Here is a 13,349-nt window from a genome sequence, read left to right on the forward strand (position 1 = left end):
TTTTTGATGCTATTAAATGATGAGAGAGACTAGTTTAACTCAGTGCAAATTACACACAATGCATCAAACCTTGAGTATGAGGCAGTGGAGAAGGCTGCCCAGTGAAGTTATGGATGCCCCATCCCTGGAAGTGTTCAGGGACAGGTTGAACAGATCTTGGAGCAATCTGGTGTAGTGGAAAGTGACCCTGCCCATGCAAGGGCTTTGGAACTGGATGATCTTTAGGGTTGCTTCCAACCCAAAGCATTCTGAGCCTGTGCATGGTTGTACTCAGTTCATGTTTCTTTGGGCCTCCAGAGAGTCCACCTGCAGTCAGTCAAGGCTTAGGCTGTATCCTCATTAGCAAGTAACAACCTGTACTAGGGGCAGAGTTGGAGAGCAAAATGGCTGGTGCTGAGAATCTGACATATTTGAACGTTTCATTTCAGCCTAGAAATAAATAAACTTTCCTATTCCAGCCCAGACCCTGGTCTGGTCCAGCTGAATACCCATTAAAGAGATCAAATACAGTTAGAAGCATTCTAAGAACTATTTCTTGCTGGAGTTTCGCTGTAAGTGAATCCAGTTTGTGCCCTGAGGACACTGCACAAACAAGCCAGATCTTGGCAAATGCTCTGCTAGTTTGAAAAGCACAGAACAGCTTTTTGTTAAATATTAAGGTAACAAAATCCAATTTTTTATATAGTTGGTGCAGTGTTCCTGTTGGGTCACATTTCAAAGCACTAATTCACAGAACACTTAACATCAGCCAGTACATATAATATTCTTGAAACAATTATTTTAGGTTCTGCCTTCCCCTGTTTTTCAGGTGCAGGAGTCTTGTTGATGTGATATCCAAGAGAGCCATCACTAAAATTATTATGGCTGCATAGCAACTACAATGTGATAAATAAATGGCTTAAAAAAGTCCTAGGCTATTTCTTTCCCAACAGAACCCAAAGTTTCTTATCACTGCACCTAATAAAACTCTTGAAGAAAAACATGCAATTTTTACCACTAAAGAAGTTTCTTTATTCAAATATCTTGTTATTTCTAGGCACTATCACCAAATTACTGCACCAAGTTATCTTCAAGTACGCATTATTCCAGCATTGTAACTTCTCTGCAAACACCACCAAGACCCATCTTGTCTCCCCTGCTTGGATCATCAGCTGAAAGCACAACAGAAATGGTCTGAAGGTAGAAATTAACCAATGTAGCACTCATAATCCAGCTGTAATTTCCAAAAGCATTAGGTTTTTTTTACAGCCAGATAAGTCTTCCCTGGAGAAACAAAACTAAACATGGACAAACCCAACATGCAACTTATATATTCCCAGTTTTTTTTATTTTCATGGAATGCTAATTTAGTTACAATCTGGCAGTTCATAACTACTGAAATGTGACATTAATTCTTCTCCAATGCTATAGAACTGTCTTGATTTATATAGTTTTAAAACAATCTTATTTTACAATAGTTGAGGTCTCTGGTGGTTTTTAAGCTCTGATGCTTAAGCACACAGCAAGCTATAAACCTTAGGTTTTATATTTATACATATATTCTATGTATTCAGACAACTGCTGTAAGTTATCTATAACTTAATATTTATAAAAAAGTGCATATACTGGTACATATGCACATCTAGAAACACACTTTTATACTGCCTCCCTTTTTTATAAAAAGCTGCATAACATACAGCCATATTATTCTCACTCACTGCTATTAAAGTCTTTTACTATCTTTGTTACACAACTTTAACTATTCAATTACCTCAAACTGAATGTAGGTACTTCTATGTATATTTTCTCCTAAAGAAAAAAAGTCCTCCCTATTCCTTTAAGAAGCTTTAAATCATGCATTGGTTTAGTACACAGTCACTTTTAGCATGGATTTTAGAATCCTAGACAGTGTAAAATCTACTTCTGGAAAACGTCTGTCTGTATATTTAATTTCTTCTTTTAGTTACAAAAAATATATAGGATTGAAACATATGGAATACATGCATCTCTCAAAGTGGCTATATTCTAGCCTTATAGATAAATTAAAAAAGTACACCCCTGCTAACAGGATGCAAACATGGCCTCAAATAGGCCATTACCTGTATTCAATAGAGCTCATTACATTAAAAAGTTCAAGTCAGCTGTTCTCACAAGATGGTGTCAAAAGACTGAAGAGCATGATATATATATAGTCAATATACAAAGGTGGGTGCACAGGCCTAGTGCCATTCCATTCTTCAATACTTTCAAGGCTTCTAGGCTTTGCCTCTGGTGATATAACTCCTGAAATGATCTGAATGAAAGCTTAAGTTGAAAATTGCTTTTTAAATATACCATAAAAGCAAGTTGTGTTTAAAAGAAAAATGTACACTGAACAACCTGAAGTACGCACTGAAACAACTGTACAAAACTATTATAGATACAGAAAGAAATAATGGTGGACTTGACTGCAAACACAAGTCACACTTGTTAACAGATGTAAAACCTGCTATGTTTTAATTCTTCTACCAAGTAAGAATTTGCAGCTGTTCAGAACAAGTAAAATTTGAACCACCTCACAATGTTTACATTTAAAGTTTTTATACAGTGCAAACGTTTAAGACATAATAACTTCCCAGTGAAACAGCTGACACTACTTCATGCCAGTCTTTTGAAGATTCTTCTTTCAGTAAGTCTATTTACACATTAAGCTAAAGGTTCACTCTATATGCTTTGAAGTTTGCTGAATATCAGCAGAAAAATATGTGAACTAGCAGCAGTTGTATTACAAATATGTGGTGGTTACTTTAATGAATGCATAAAGTTTTCAAGACTGTATTCAGTGTCATACTGCTCTTGATCCCATAGTTCTCCAAGGTTTTCGAGTACTGATTTCATTGATGCTTTCCCAGAAGAGGTAGAGGTATCTGCTTTTTCAGTTTTGCCATCCTTCACAAAAGAAAAAAAAATCCTGTTAATATACAGAATAATGTTTCCAACAATCTAATAAATTCTTCAAGTCTCATAATTCTTCTGGGGAAATATCACTTCCTCCTGTTGTTCAGAGACCTTTCTACTATTCAGCAGTCCAACTTAAGCATTTGTGTGATTAAATTTTACATTTCAAAGCAAAGCTTTTCCCTAAGCTGACTATTTTTGGTAGGTATTTGTACGACTGTTTCTTTACCTTGTCGAGAGTGAACAGATCAAGAAGCTGCTCTGTTCCCATGCTCTGTAGGCTTGCATTTTCTTGGCTGATCACTGTATTTGCAATATTCATTTTGAACTTTTGAAGACCCATGATCTTCTCTTCCAGAGTTCCCCTGGTTATCAGGCGATATACATTAACAACACGTTTCTGAAAGAAAAAAAATCACACTTAGCTAACAAGTATCATCTCAGATATTCAGGAAAGCATAAACTTTTAGTGTTTATCATGAACAGTCTAGAAGCAGTTTGGATTGGAGCCACCCTTCAGTAACGCTACTCAGTCTGACAGACATTAGATGGAAAGCACAAGACTGTGCCCCTATATAGTAGAAACATCTTCAGTTGCCTCTGTACTCTGGAAGAATTCACTGATTTTTACAGCTCTAGGGGAAGACTACCACCAGTCATTCTTGCACCAGAGAAGGACAACCCTGCAGGCTGTCCCTTCAGTTCCTTGTCTCAGTCCTGAGTTCTCTCTTCCTCCACCAAAGGGTGATTCTTTGGCCTCTCCCCAGCAGCTCAGGAAGTACAGAAGAGAAGACTTATCAAGTTGGGGGCAGAATAAGGAAGTATGCACTTCAGCAGCTGGTATATTTGCAAGAAGTAAGTATGAATGGAAGCTTGATAGGAACCCAGAGATGTCACTTTGTTATACATTACAAACTCTCTCAAGCAAGTTCAGCATGAGAAAAGCCACCCTTATGGGAAATGAAGAGGTTTTCACCTGCCCAATGCGATGTGCCCGATCCATGGCTTGCAGGTCTCTCATCGGGTTCCAGTCATGTTCCACAAACACAACGGTGTCAGCCCCCGTCAAGTTAAGTCCCAGTCCACCAACGTGAGTGGTGAGCAAAAGAACATCTATGGATGGGTCATTATTAAACCTACATACCAGAAAAGGTTAAGTATGGTAAGTTTCATTTAAATAAAGAATTTATGAACCTCATCTGCTTTGAGGCAGACGAAAAACCCAATTTTGCACCATCTAAATAACACAGTTCATCAAAGCTGGCCTCACAGTGGTTATGAGGCGAAGAGGCATACCGGGAAACAATGGAATGTCTCTGCCCAGCAGGAATGCTGCCATCCAGTCGCAGGTACGTAACTGAAGGTAACTGAGGTCTCAGAAGGTCGTGCTCCACTATGTCCAGCATACTCTTCAGCTGACAGAAGATAAGCACTCTGTGCTGGGCCACAACTGCTTCTGTACCACTTTCTGAAGATCCACCATTCCCCAAACCACAATCCAGCAGCAGCTTTAAGTAAAAGAACATTAAAGTGTGTCATTAAAATGACTGTAGAGCTCATATAAATATTGACATTCATTGATTATCAAAAGTAGAAATTAGAGAAACAAACTGCAGAAGGAAGTATCTAATTGACAGTCACTTAAATGACAAGAAGGCAAAGTTTGGCTTCCCTGTCAAACTATGAAAAACTTAAGAGTCATTAAAAAATGAAAAAAACCCATTTTCTTTTCTTAAACTCTACTGTAAGTAAAGCTATGGAAATGCAATCTAACTTTATCAAGTAGTCTCCTGTGTAATAAAAATGAAAAAAAACTGCAACAAGAGGGACAAGAAAAAAACAGAAGTAAGGTTTTTCATATGCCAACAAGTTATACAGACATCACCATGAAGATTGTGTTTCCCCCTCCTTCTTAAATTACCAGGGAAAATAGGGCATATCCCTGAAACACCCTTGCATTCCTTTCATTTACTACTTAATTTTATTAAAAAGAGTTTTCCTATTGATGAAAGCTTAAATAAAACATCCTAAACTGTAACAGCAGCAGAGACATTTGGGGAATTTAAGGCACAACAAATGTCTACTCACTTGTTTCAAAGCTGACAGCTTAGGTGCATGCTGGATGTCTCGAAGGGATGAATTCTGAGCTGCAAGTTGCTCTGTAATTCTCTTGTACTCTGGGTGTTGGGTTGTGAGCACTAATGCTGGATGGTTGCAGAGCTTCCGTAAGTACTGCAATGCCTTGAATTATTTAAGAAATGAAGTTCAAAGAAATAATAAGCAAAAACACAGTTACTGAAAAAGGATTAACAGCATTAACTATAAGTACAGGAGTCACTCTGCCACATTCCACAATCTGGACTTTATGGTGTATTTTCATCAAAGTTGCACATTTAAAACCTGCATTTCAAATTGTATCCAAACACTGTTACACTCATTGTGATCTTGGTCCCTTCTTTCTGGAAAAACGCAAGGATTACCATTTTCCACACCTTGATCTGAGTCTGCAATAAAGGAAATGGGTTTGGGAGCACTTTGAGAATAATTGTTTCCAATTAACCAAGAGTTGATCTTCAGTTCTATAAGATCATGAACCTTCATAAATTCAGATCTATCCTTAAGGAAACATTTTGTCCATGTTTCAGAATCTCAATGTTGAAGTGTAAGAGCTGATGCAATCAGAATTACTTCCCTCATTCTGAGGTTTTGCTCTCTCAGTACTCAGTTTTTACGAGATCCACAAAACAGCAGAACTGAGCAGATCACATTAAAAATATGAGGCAATGTTATGCATCATAAGACACAAACTCATAATTTAAACATAATAGCTATACTTTACATTCCAGCCATAAATACTCTACTTAGATCAGATGACCACAAATGTCTAAGTTTACTATTTTGATTTTAATTTTTCACTAAACCTATAAATACATTTACCAAAAATGTATATACTAGGTAATAAAAATTACTGAAAAAAACTGTACCTGAAATACGTGACCTGTAGATTTAAGCTTTGGTTTTTCAGTTTCTTCATTCAGTGAAATTGAAGAAACTGTTTCATCAATATCACATTTGGCACGAGACTTAGCAAAATCTTCATAAAGCTGAACCTGCAGACCAGACAAGAGAACGAGTGTGTTTTTTCTGACAGAAGATAGTTCTATTCAGACTTTAGTTTCAAGTTAAAATTCAGAATTATCATACATCAAGAAAGCTATTTCATATGTAACAGAAGATAAACTAAACAGAAGATAAACAGAATCTCTTGCCATTTATTTTCTTTCAACTTGCAAAGGGTTATTGAAAAATAATCTGCAGATGCCTACATGTTGTTCCTGAACAATGTCCAAAATTAAACTCAAGAAACATGCTATTAATACAGGACTGGAATAAGTGTTTTAAACACATACTACAAAATTCTTTTAGTACATCCAGAGACTGTCAGAGCTGATATCAAATTGACACAGGAATACAGATTTCATGCCTTTGTGGTCTTAACTCTGCTGAAAAATAAACTTTCAGCCACTTTTTAAGCATACCTGTAGAGGACTGAGAATACAGTAATAATCTTGAATAATTTTGGGTGGAAGATCTTGCAGCACATCCTCTTTCATTCTCCTTAGCAGGAATGGCAGGACTTGGCGGTGCAGAGCTTCCATTGCAAGTACCCCTAATGAGGGCAACAGCAGCAGTGTTTTAGAAGAAAAACATTTTTCAAACCATTCAGCTCCCCCTCAATCTCTGATGTTAGAAATAACCACACTTCTTTCATTAGCAGATCTCATTTAAAAGGCTTAAACAAAAACCCAAAGATGAAACATTTGATCCTTACCAGCCTCTTGTTCTCGGCTGGAGCTGCGGGCATCTCTGCTTGCCAGGATTGGTTTGCCGTAACGAGCTGCAAACTGGCGCTCAGTGCCCAGGAATCCTGGCATTAGGAAGTCAAACAATGACCACAACTCCAACACGTTGTTCTGCACATAAAAGAAACATTTGATAAATTATTTTCATGAGTAATGAGTTGTTGCAAGGTATCAGAAAATATTTCCATACATATTTAAAACTCTACAAACTTCACACTACAACCCAGTCCCAAGCTCCTGGAGCTTGGTGGCTCTTTCATCCATTTGAGTAACAGAAATACCTCTGCATGCACCTGAATGTATAAATGGACTTCCCACTGTGTCCAGTGCCTTAAGCCACATCCAGAGTTTTCCTGATTAACAAAACCCAGGACACACCAGTGGTCTTAGTCCTAGGTGAGACAGATACAGCACAGCCAAGTCATTCGGACAGAGTTCAGAATCTGGAGATCTTAGAATTGAGTTTCCTGCTAATTTTACTTGAGGCATATGGGAATGGTCACTTCCTTATCCAACACTTAAAGAGGAAGTGGTAGAGAAAGTCTTGCTGCCAACTTTTGAACTCCATTAATACCACAAAACTTGCATTCATTCCCCTATACACAGGTATTCCAGGAAAGGGAAAGATGATGTTTTGAGAATTTAGAAATGAAAAGCTGTTTTACAATGTATACTTTGAACAAGATGATTGTTAAAAGGTACAATAAAGCTGAGTGCAAGACAGACCTATCTTGTTTGTTTTCCACTATTCATCCAAAATAGAAAATCAATTACCTGGATTGGTGTCCCAGAAAGAATTATCCTGTAATTAGCAGTCAGCTGTTTTACTGCTTTTGACAGCTTTGTTTTTCCATTTTTTATTACATGGCCTTCATCAAGAATGCAGTAATTAAACTTAATATTTCTGGAAAAGAAGAACACAGACTTAAGTAGCATTTAAAATTCTAAGCTATTAAAAACCTCAGAAAACAAGCCAATTCTTACCTGAAGAAGTCGATGTCATTTCTTACAACATCATATGAAGCCACTATGAGATTGTGTCTTTTCACCTGGTGTTGCAATCTTTAAAAAAAAAAAAGAGGAGTTAATTGAAGTGTTCCTTACATGTTGTTATTATTTCAGCCTTTAAGGATACCACCACAAATGTTCCTATGCCCACAAACTATGCTTCAGTAGTAGTAAAGTAAATTGAAAAATTCCATGTGTGATATTTTACTGTAAACCAGTTAGAGTGCAAGATGGGTTACCTTGCTCTCTCAGTAGGAGGTCCTGTATAGTGCAATGGATTAAGATATTCTTTTGAGCAAAATTTTCCCACTTCATCCACCCAGTGTCCTGTGAGTGTAGGAGGACACACCACCAAGGAGGGAAGAGGAACACTGTCCACCAGTTTTGTTCTTGCATATTCCTGAGCCCTTGAAGAATATAAAATAAGAGTTTAAAAAAATTGTTTTTCAGAGAAGAGTTGAGGTGAGAAAGGATCTGTGGAGTCCACCTGGTCCAAATCCCCTATCCAAGCACAGGCACCCACAGTCACAGTTGCTCAGGACTATGTCCAGATTCATTATCACACAAGACTTATCATTAAAGTCTAAGACAAAATGTGATTTGTTTAAGCTTACCTGAGGCAATGATCACCTGCAAGAATGCAAATGGATTGTAAAGTTTTTCCCAAACCCATGTCATCACAAAGAATTCCATGAAGTTTGTATTTATTGAGAAATGCAAGCCAGTTCACTCCATCCTGAAATCAGAAAAGGAGAGTGACTCAATAAAACCTGGCTTTTTGCTATTTGAGCTTCAGTTCACACATCCATATGTTCAGTGACCCAGCGCTGCCAAACGAGGAGCTGGTTCCCCACCCACAAACGCATCCCCTACAGCCCATTCACTAAAAGCAGGGGGAATAAAGGGAAAAACAAACACCCAAATGGTACTTTGCAGTGCTGGGCTGCCACAGTCAGTGTTAGCAAGGCACAGCCCACTGACCATTCCCAGAAAAAAGGCAAAATCCAGGAAGGGGAAAAATATCACTAGAACAGTGTAAGAAGGATGCATTACTTCATTTGTTCTTCCATACCCAGAGTCCAAGATACACACTGCACAACAGAAACCAAACACTCAAAAATTCACAAGAAAAACGTATCTGAACAACTCCTGCTATCCCATGAAACCGTATCAGACTGGAACTTTAAAAATAAAAGTATAAGCTGTTACCTGCTGGTATTTTCTGAGCTCTGCTTTGATTGGTACTGGAATTTCATAGTTTTCCAGTTTTTTTCCATCTAGTAATTGCTCCAGAAAGTGACGTTCTTTAGCCTTCATCCTGATTAATTCTTCAGACATGTTTGGTGGGTCTGGTATACCAGCCTAGGGTAACATTTTAAAGCAGTCATGTAAGGGCTACAGGACTAAACCTCATATTACTCAGACATTTTGAACACGCAGTAAAGATCTGCAATCTTCTCAACTGTATGATTCTAAACTCAAAATTTAAATACTATATTTAGCTGTACTTGTTTGATTACTTGCAGGTCAACACATGCAGGGTTGCAAGGTTCAAGAGACAAATCCTGCCCCAAAAGGACACTTTGAAAAGATTGATAAAAATTACACAAGAGATAGAAAATTCTGGTCAAGCTGCTAAGATTCTACAAAGACTGAGCTATTCTACCTCTAATCAGAGGGTTTATCTGGCTGGCTAGAGAATCCTATGACACCCACTCCTCTTGAGCCACAAGCTACCATCCAAAGTTTGATGGATTTTTCTCCTACTTAGCAGAATTAGATCTAAAGTGATACTGAAACCCATAGGATGAATTCAAACAGTTGGAAACTGTTGGGAGAAAAAAACCAAAACCTGAACCCCTCTAGGTTTGTAACAGCAGAGCTTTACTTCCTAGGTACCCCCCATACCTGGCCAGAAGCCCAAAGAAGGCATTTGGGGGCCAAATATACTCATTCTTGCTTGCAAATAACATACAGCAGCAGCAGAGGCACTGCCATTTTCCCACCATCACATCTGTCATCCCATTTTTCTGGGCCTCTTCCATCCTCTTCATCCTCTTCCATTTAGTCAGCTTTACTTCAAAACCCATCTTACTAAACACTTAGAGAGGGCTCCTGACTAAAAAAACCCTCTACCAAATATTGCCACCATGTATGTGGTTAGTAAGGAAGGGGGATGTTAGTACTGCCCCACAGGATATTTAAATACACTCATACACAGAGACAGCAGCCTCCTTGTTCAATGCTCTGCCTACACTCCCCTTTAGAAGATCCCACCTGCAGTATGAACACTGTGGCAGGTAATTTGGTTCAAATATGTTGTCAGCTTGCAGCAGAATTGCCTATCAATACAAGTTTGATCAAGTTGAACCATGTATCTTACAATCCTTCTCTCAGTAATTTTATGGTTGCAAGAATATTCAATTTGAGCATAAAGATGCAGAAAACAGAGCATAGTTAAGTTGCCCCAATTCACTTAATGCTATTTATTATTGTTAAATAAAATACTGTTCCATGACAATATGAATATTTTCTCTCACTATTAATCTGCTTCACTCTATGCTCACATATTTAATATAGTTCCGTATCTGATACTGAACTTAACCAGAACGGGAAATTTGAAGGCACTTCTTCCATAACTATGGAAAATAAATATGAAGTGATCATGCATATGCATGCAATTAATAAAACAAGTACAGTACATTTTAAGAGATTCTCACTAAACTTTATTAAAATAGCTTTAACCGTCCCCCAGGCCCTAAGCTATGTGTATTCCACGGGACTGTGTTTAGGATGCATATGAAGAAGGGCCTGGTGCAAATGGCACTGCAATGAGCATGCTAGAAAGTAAGTTCTTTGCTCCCTTTCAACCAGTTGAACATCTCAGTGTAAGCACACAAAGTAAGTGTGCTCCTGTTAAGGCAGATCACTAGTTATCATATTCTGAGGTTCTATTGTGCTAAATTAAAAAGTGAAAGAATAAAAAATGCATTAAGCTGACAATTGCTTTTCATTATTGCTGTGGAAATTCTAAACTGTTTTCTATTACCATCTGGTGGTCACATTAAGTTCCTTAGAAGCATTGTAGTCCTTGATGCACAACATCAGAAGTTGTCTGAGCTGTGCAAGTTGTAGCAGGAATGAAAGACTGAAGCAGATCTGTACTGATTAAGCACTACTTCACCATAATATACAATATTTTACCTATATATGTAGGGTGGTGCTTTTTGATTTTAGAAACTAGTAATAAGTGACCCTACTTATCCCCACATTATTTCTATTACTGTTATTTTTGATTTTGCTTTTAAACCACCATTTCTCTTGACAACATACTTAGCAACACACATACCTAAGGAGAGTGCACACAGAATGCCTAAAGCTTTTAAACCCAAGCTAAGAAAAGCAGCATTACACACAAAATTAATAAATCTACCATTAAATTTTGTGTATACAGCTGGCACGAGCTTCTTATAAAGAGAAATTTTATTTTAACATTAAATTAGAAAATTGCTAACACAGGGTCCAATTTTGCTCATTTTAAAGGGCACATCTTCTATTATTTGATACAGACTCAACACCTATAAAACCAGCATTACTCATTCAGCATTTAATAAGCCAGAAGCCTGGACTTTGCAGCTGGTGAGAGCGGATGCAGGACAGCTCACATATCCATATACTTACAGCTGGAGCTTACCTCAAGAGGCATCAGCCTAATCAGTGTGGCAAAGCACTGAGTGGCCATAAAACGTACACTGTTTGTCTGATCACTCATTCTACCCAGAACTGGAACCACCAGAAGAACAATGTATGGAACAATACCAACATCCAGCTGCTCCATTACACCTGGAGTGCTCATTAAGGAAATAGTTTTTAATAGTTCAGGTTTGTATGACAAATATACAGCCAGGAGATTTCACACTCAGTAAGAGTCATGAATTGTTACACTCAGGTGAATGAAATTTCTAGTAACAAAGCAATGCAGAAGCAGGGAAATCTGATCTACCCAATTACATTTAGCCAGCAAAGTGCATGGTTTGAGAAACCGAATTACCTCCACCAAAATGTCACATGGCAGATAAAATATGGGCAATGTAAATTAAACTTTCTTCTGTTTCTTTCCACAGAACAAAAACCAGCTTATTATTTTATTTCATTCTTTTTTTGTTCACCCAAGTGAAACAACAAAGGATTTTCTGCATTTTTGAATACCCAAGCAAGGATACATGCAAGTGCTTCAATTGCACCCTCTTGTTTGGTGTTGTCATCTATTGCTCCCAGCCACGGTAGAACTTTCTCTAGAAAGATATTCATTGTTTCCATGGTTGCTATTTTGCTCATAACACCCACACAACGGGAAGCCATGTGTCTCACAGCAGTGCTGGGATGTTGAAGGCACATGTAAAGATGAGGCAAATGCTGTATTAACTGAACAAAAGAGAAAGGTGCAGAGAGTAAAGGTTAATATGAATTATAAAAGAATTAGTGTTTTTTTTTATTTTTAAACTACAGAGTCTTTTAAAGTCATTTAAGAATGCTTGGAATGGCTCCTTTGCAAGATATAATTGTTTAAAATGAAAAAATTATTTCAGAAGAAAAAGGCAATTGGAACTTTGAACATGTATTACTCCCCAATACAGACAAAATTCAGAGTGACAAAATATTCAGCATTTCAGTCAAAATCAAAATTAATTAAGCCCTTAGTTAACAAGGAAGTGTTTCACACTGAAAATATAGTACTAAATACCCAGAATTTTTTATTAAAGAGAAAATAATTATTTCTTAAATACAGATTTAAGAATTCCTTCCAGCTAGCAAATTTGTCCTGGACTCATTCCCTTTGTGTTTAGGTAGATTAATTACTCATGTTGGGAATCTCAATAATTCTGTGTGACAAGGAGGACAGCCAGAAGGAAATCTGCATCTCCCCAGCAGGGTATACATCTATGTCTTTGGTGTGTGTATGTGTCTTCTTTTAATCAGTGCAGATATGCCTTTGTATTGGATACCTAAACAGATGGTCAGGTTTTTCCTAGTGTGCAAGTCCCTAAGTACTAGCTTTGATGAACCAAGTTCAGCCTCTCTGACATTCTACAAATTTCTTTTAAACTGCATACAGTATTAGCACCACCAAAACCAATTTACACAATCACTACATACCGCATTTATGTATATATACATAAAAGGCACGTATTAAAAAAGTCTTTCAGTCAGCCACACAGTGCTACATAACCACATTTTAATCTGCACTTTGATAACAAACAGAAGGCATCATATTACCAGTCTGTTCTCCAGGTCTAGGAAATACAGAGTTAGAATAAAGCAGAGTAGAGATGCTGATTCCAGTGTAACACAACAAGACACAATAAAGACTTAAACCAGCAATAAAGAGACTGAAGTGTTTCATGCAAAAGCTGATTACCAGGGGATGTAGCTGAGTGTCCATTGAAGCTGCTGTTGTTTCAAAAACCTGCAAGGAATTCACCAGCTCCTGGGCAGGAGCATCTCCTTTTTCCAGTAACAGCTTTCGATCTGGTAAAAACAGAAAAGGTGCTCAGTTTCAGA

General features: G+C 37.6%; 1 protein-coding gene across 1 annotated transcript in view; it reads right to left on the minus strand.

Annotated features, from left to right (window-relative positions):
* Positions 1–987: 987 nt before the first annotated feature.
* BTAF1 (B-TFIID TATA-box binding protein associated factor 1) overlaps positions 988–13,349 on the minus strand; it is a 42,221-nt gene continuing 29,859 nt past the window's right edge. Inside the window, exons 23-38 of the mRNA XM_036385625.2 lie at positions 13,207–13,316; positions 12,011–12,212; positions 11,482–11,630; positions 8,997–9,149; positions 8,402–8,523; positions 8,027–8,194; positions 7,764–7,841; positions 7,554–7,683; positions 6,749–6,890; positions 6,456–6,586; positions 5,901–6,026; positions 5,005–5,157; positions 4,213–4,424; positions 3,893–4,052; positions 3,146–3,316; positions 988–2,907 (exon numbers count right to left, since the gene is read on the minus strand). Coding sequence (XP_036241518.1) covers positions 2,761–2,907; positions 3,146–3,316; positions 3,893–4,052; positions 4,213–4,424; positions 5,005–5,157; positions 5,901–6,026; positions 6,456–6,586; positions 6,749–6,890; positions 7,554–7,683; positions 7,764–7,841; positions 8,027–8,194; positions 8,402–8,523; positions 8,997–9,149; positions 11,482–11,630; positions 12,011–12,212; positions 13,207–13,316 — 2,354 coding nt within the window. The 3' untranslated portion in view covers positions 988–2,760. The remainder of the gene's footprint in view (positions 2,908–3,145; positions 3,317–3,892; positions 4,053–4,212; positions 4,425–5,004; positions 5,158–5,900; positions 6,027–6,455; positions 6,587–6,748; positions 6,891–7,553; positions 7,684–7,763; positions 7,842–8,026; positions 8,195–8,401; positions 8,524–8,996; positions 9,150–11,481; positions 11,631–12,010; positions 12,213–13,206; positions 13,317–13,349) is intronic.

This window comes from Molothrus ater, chromosome 8, assembly GCF_012460135.2.
Source record: "Molothrus ater isolate BHLD 08-10-18 breed brown headed cowbird chromosome 8, BPBGC_Mater_1.1, whole genome shotgun sequence".
NCBI classification, from domain to species: domain Eukaryota; kingdom Metazoa; phylum Chordata; class Aves; order Passeriformes; family Icteridae; genus Molothrus; species Molothrus ater.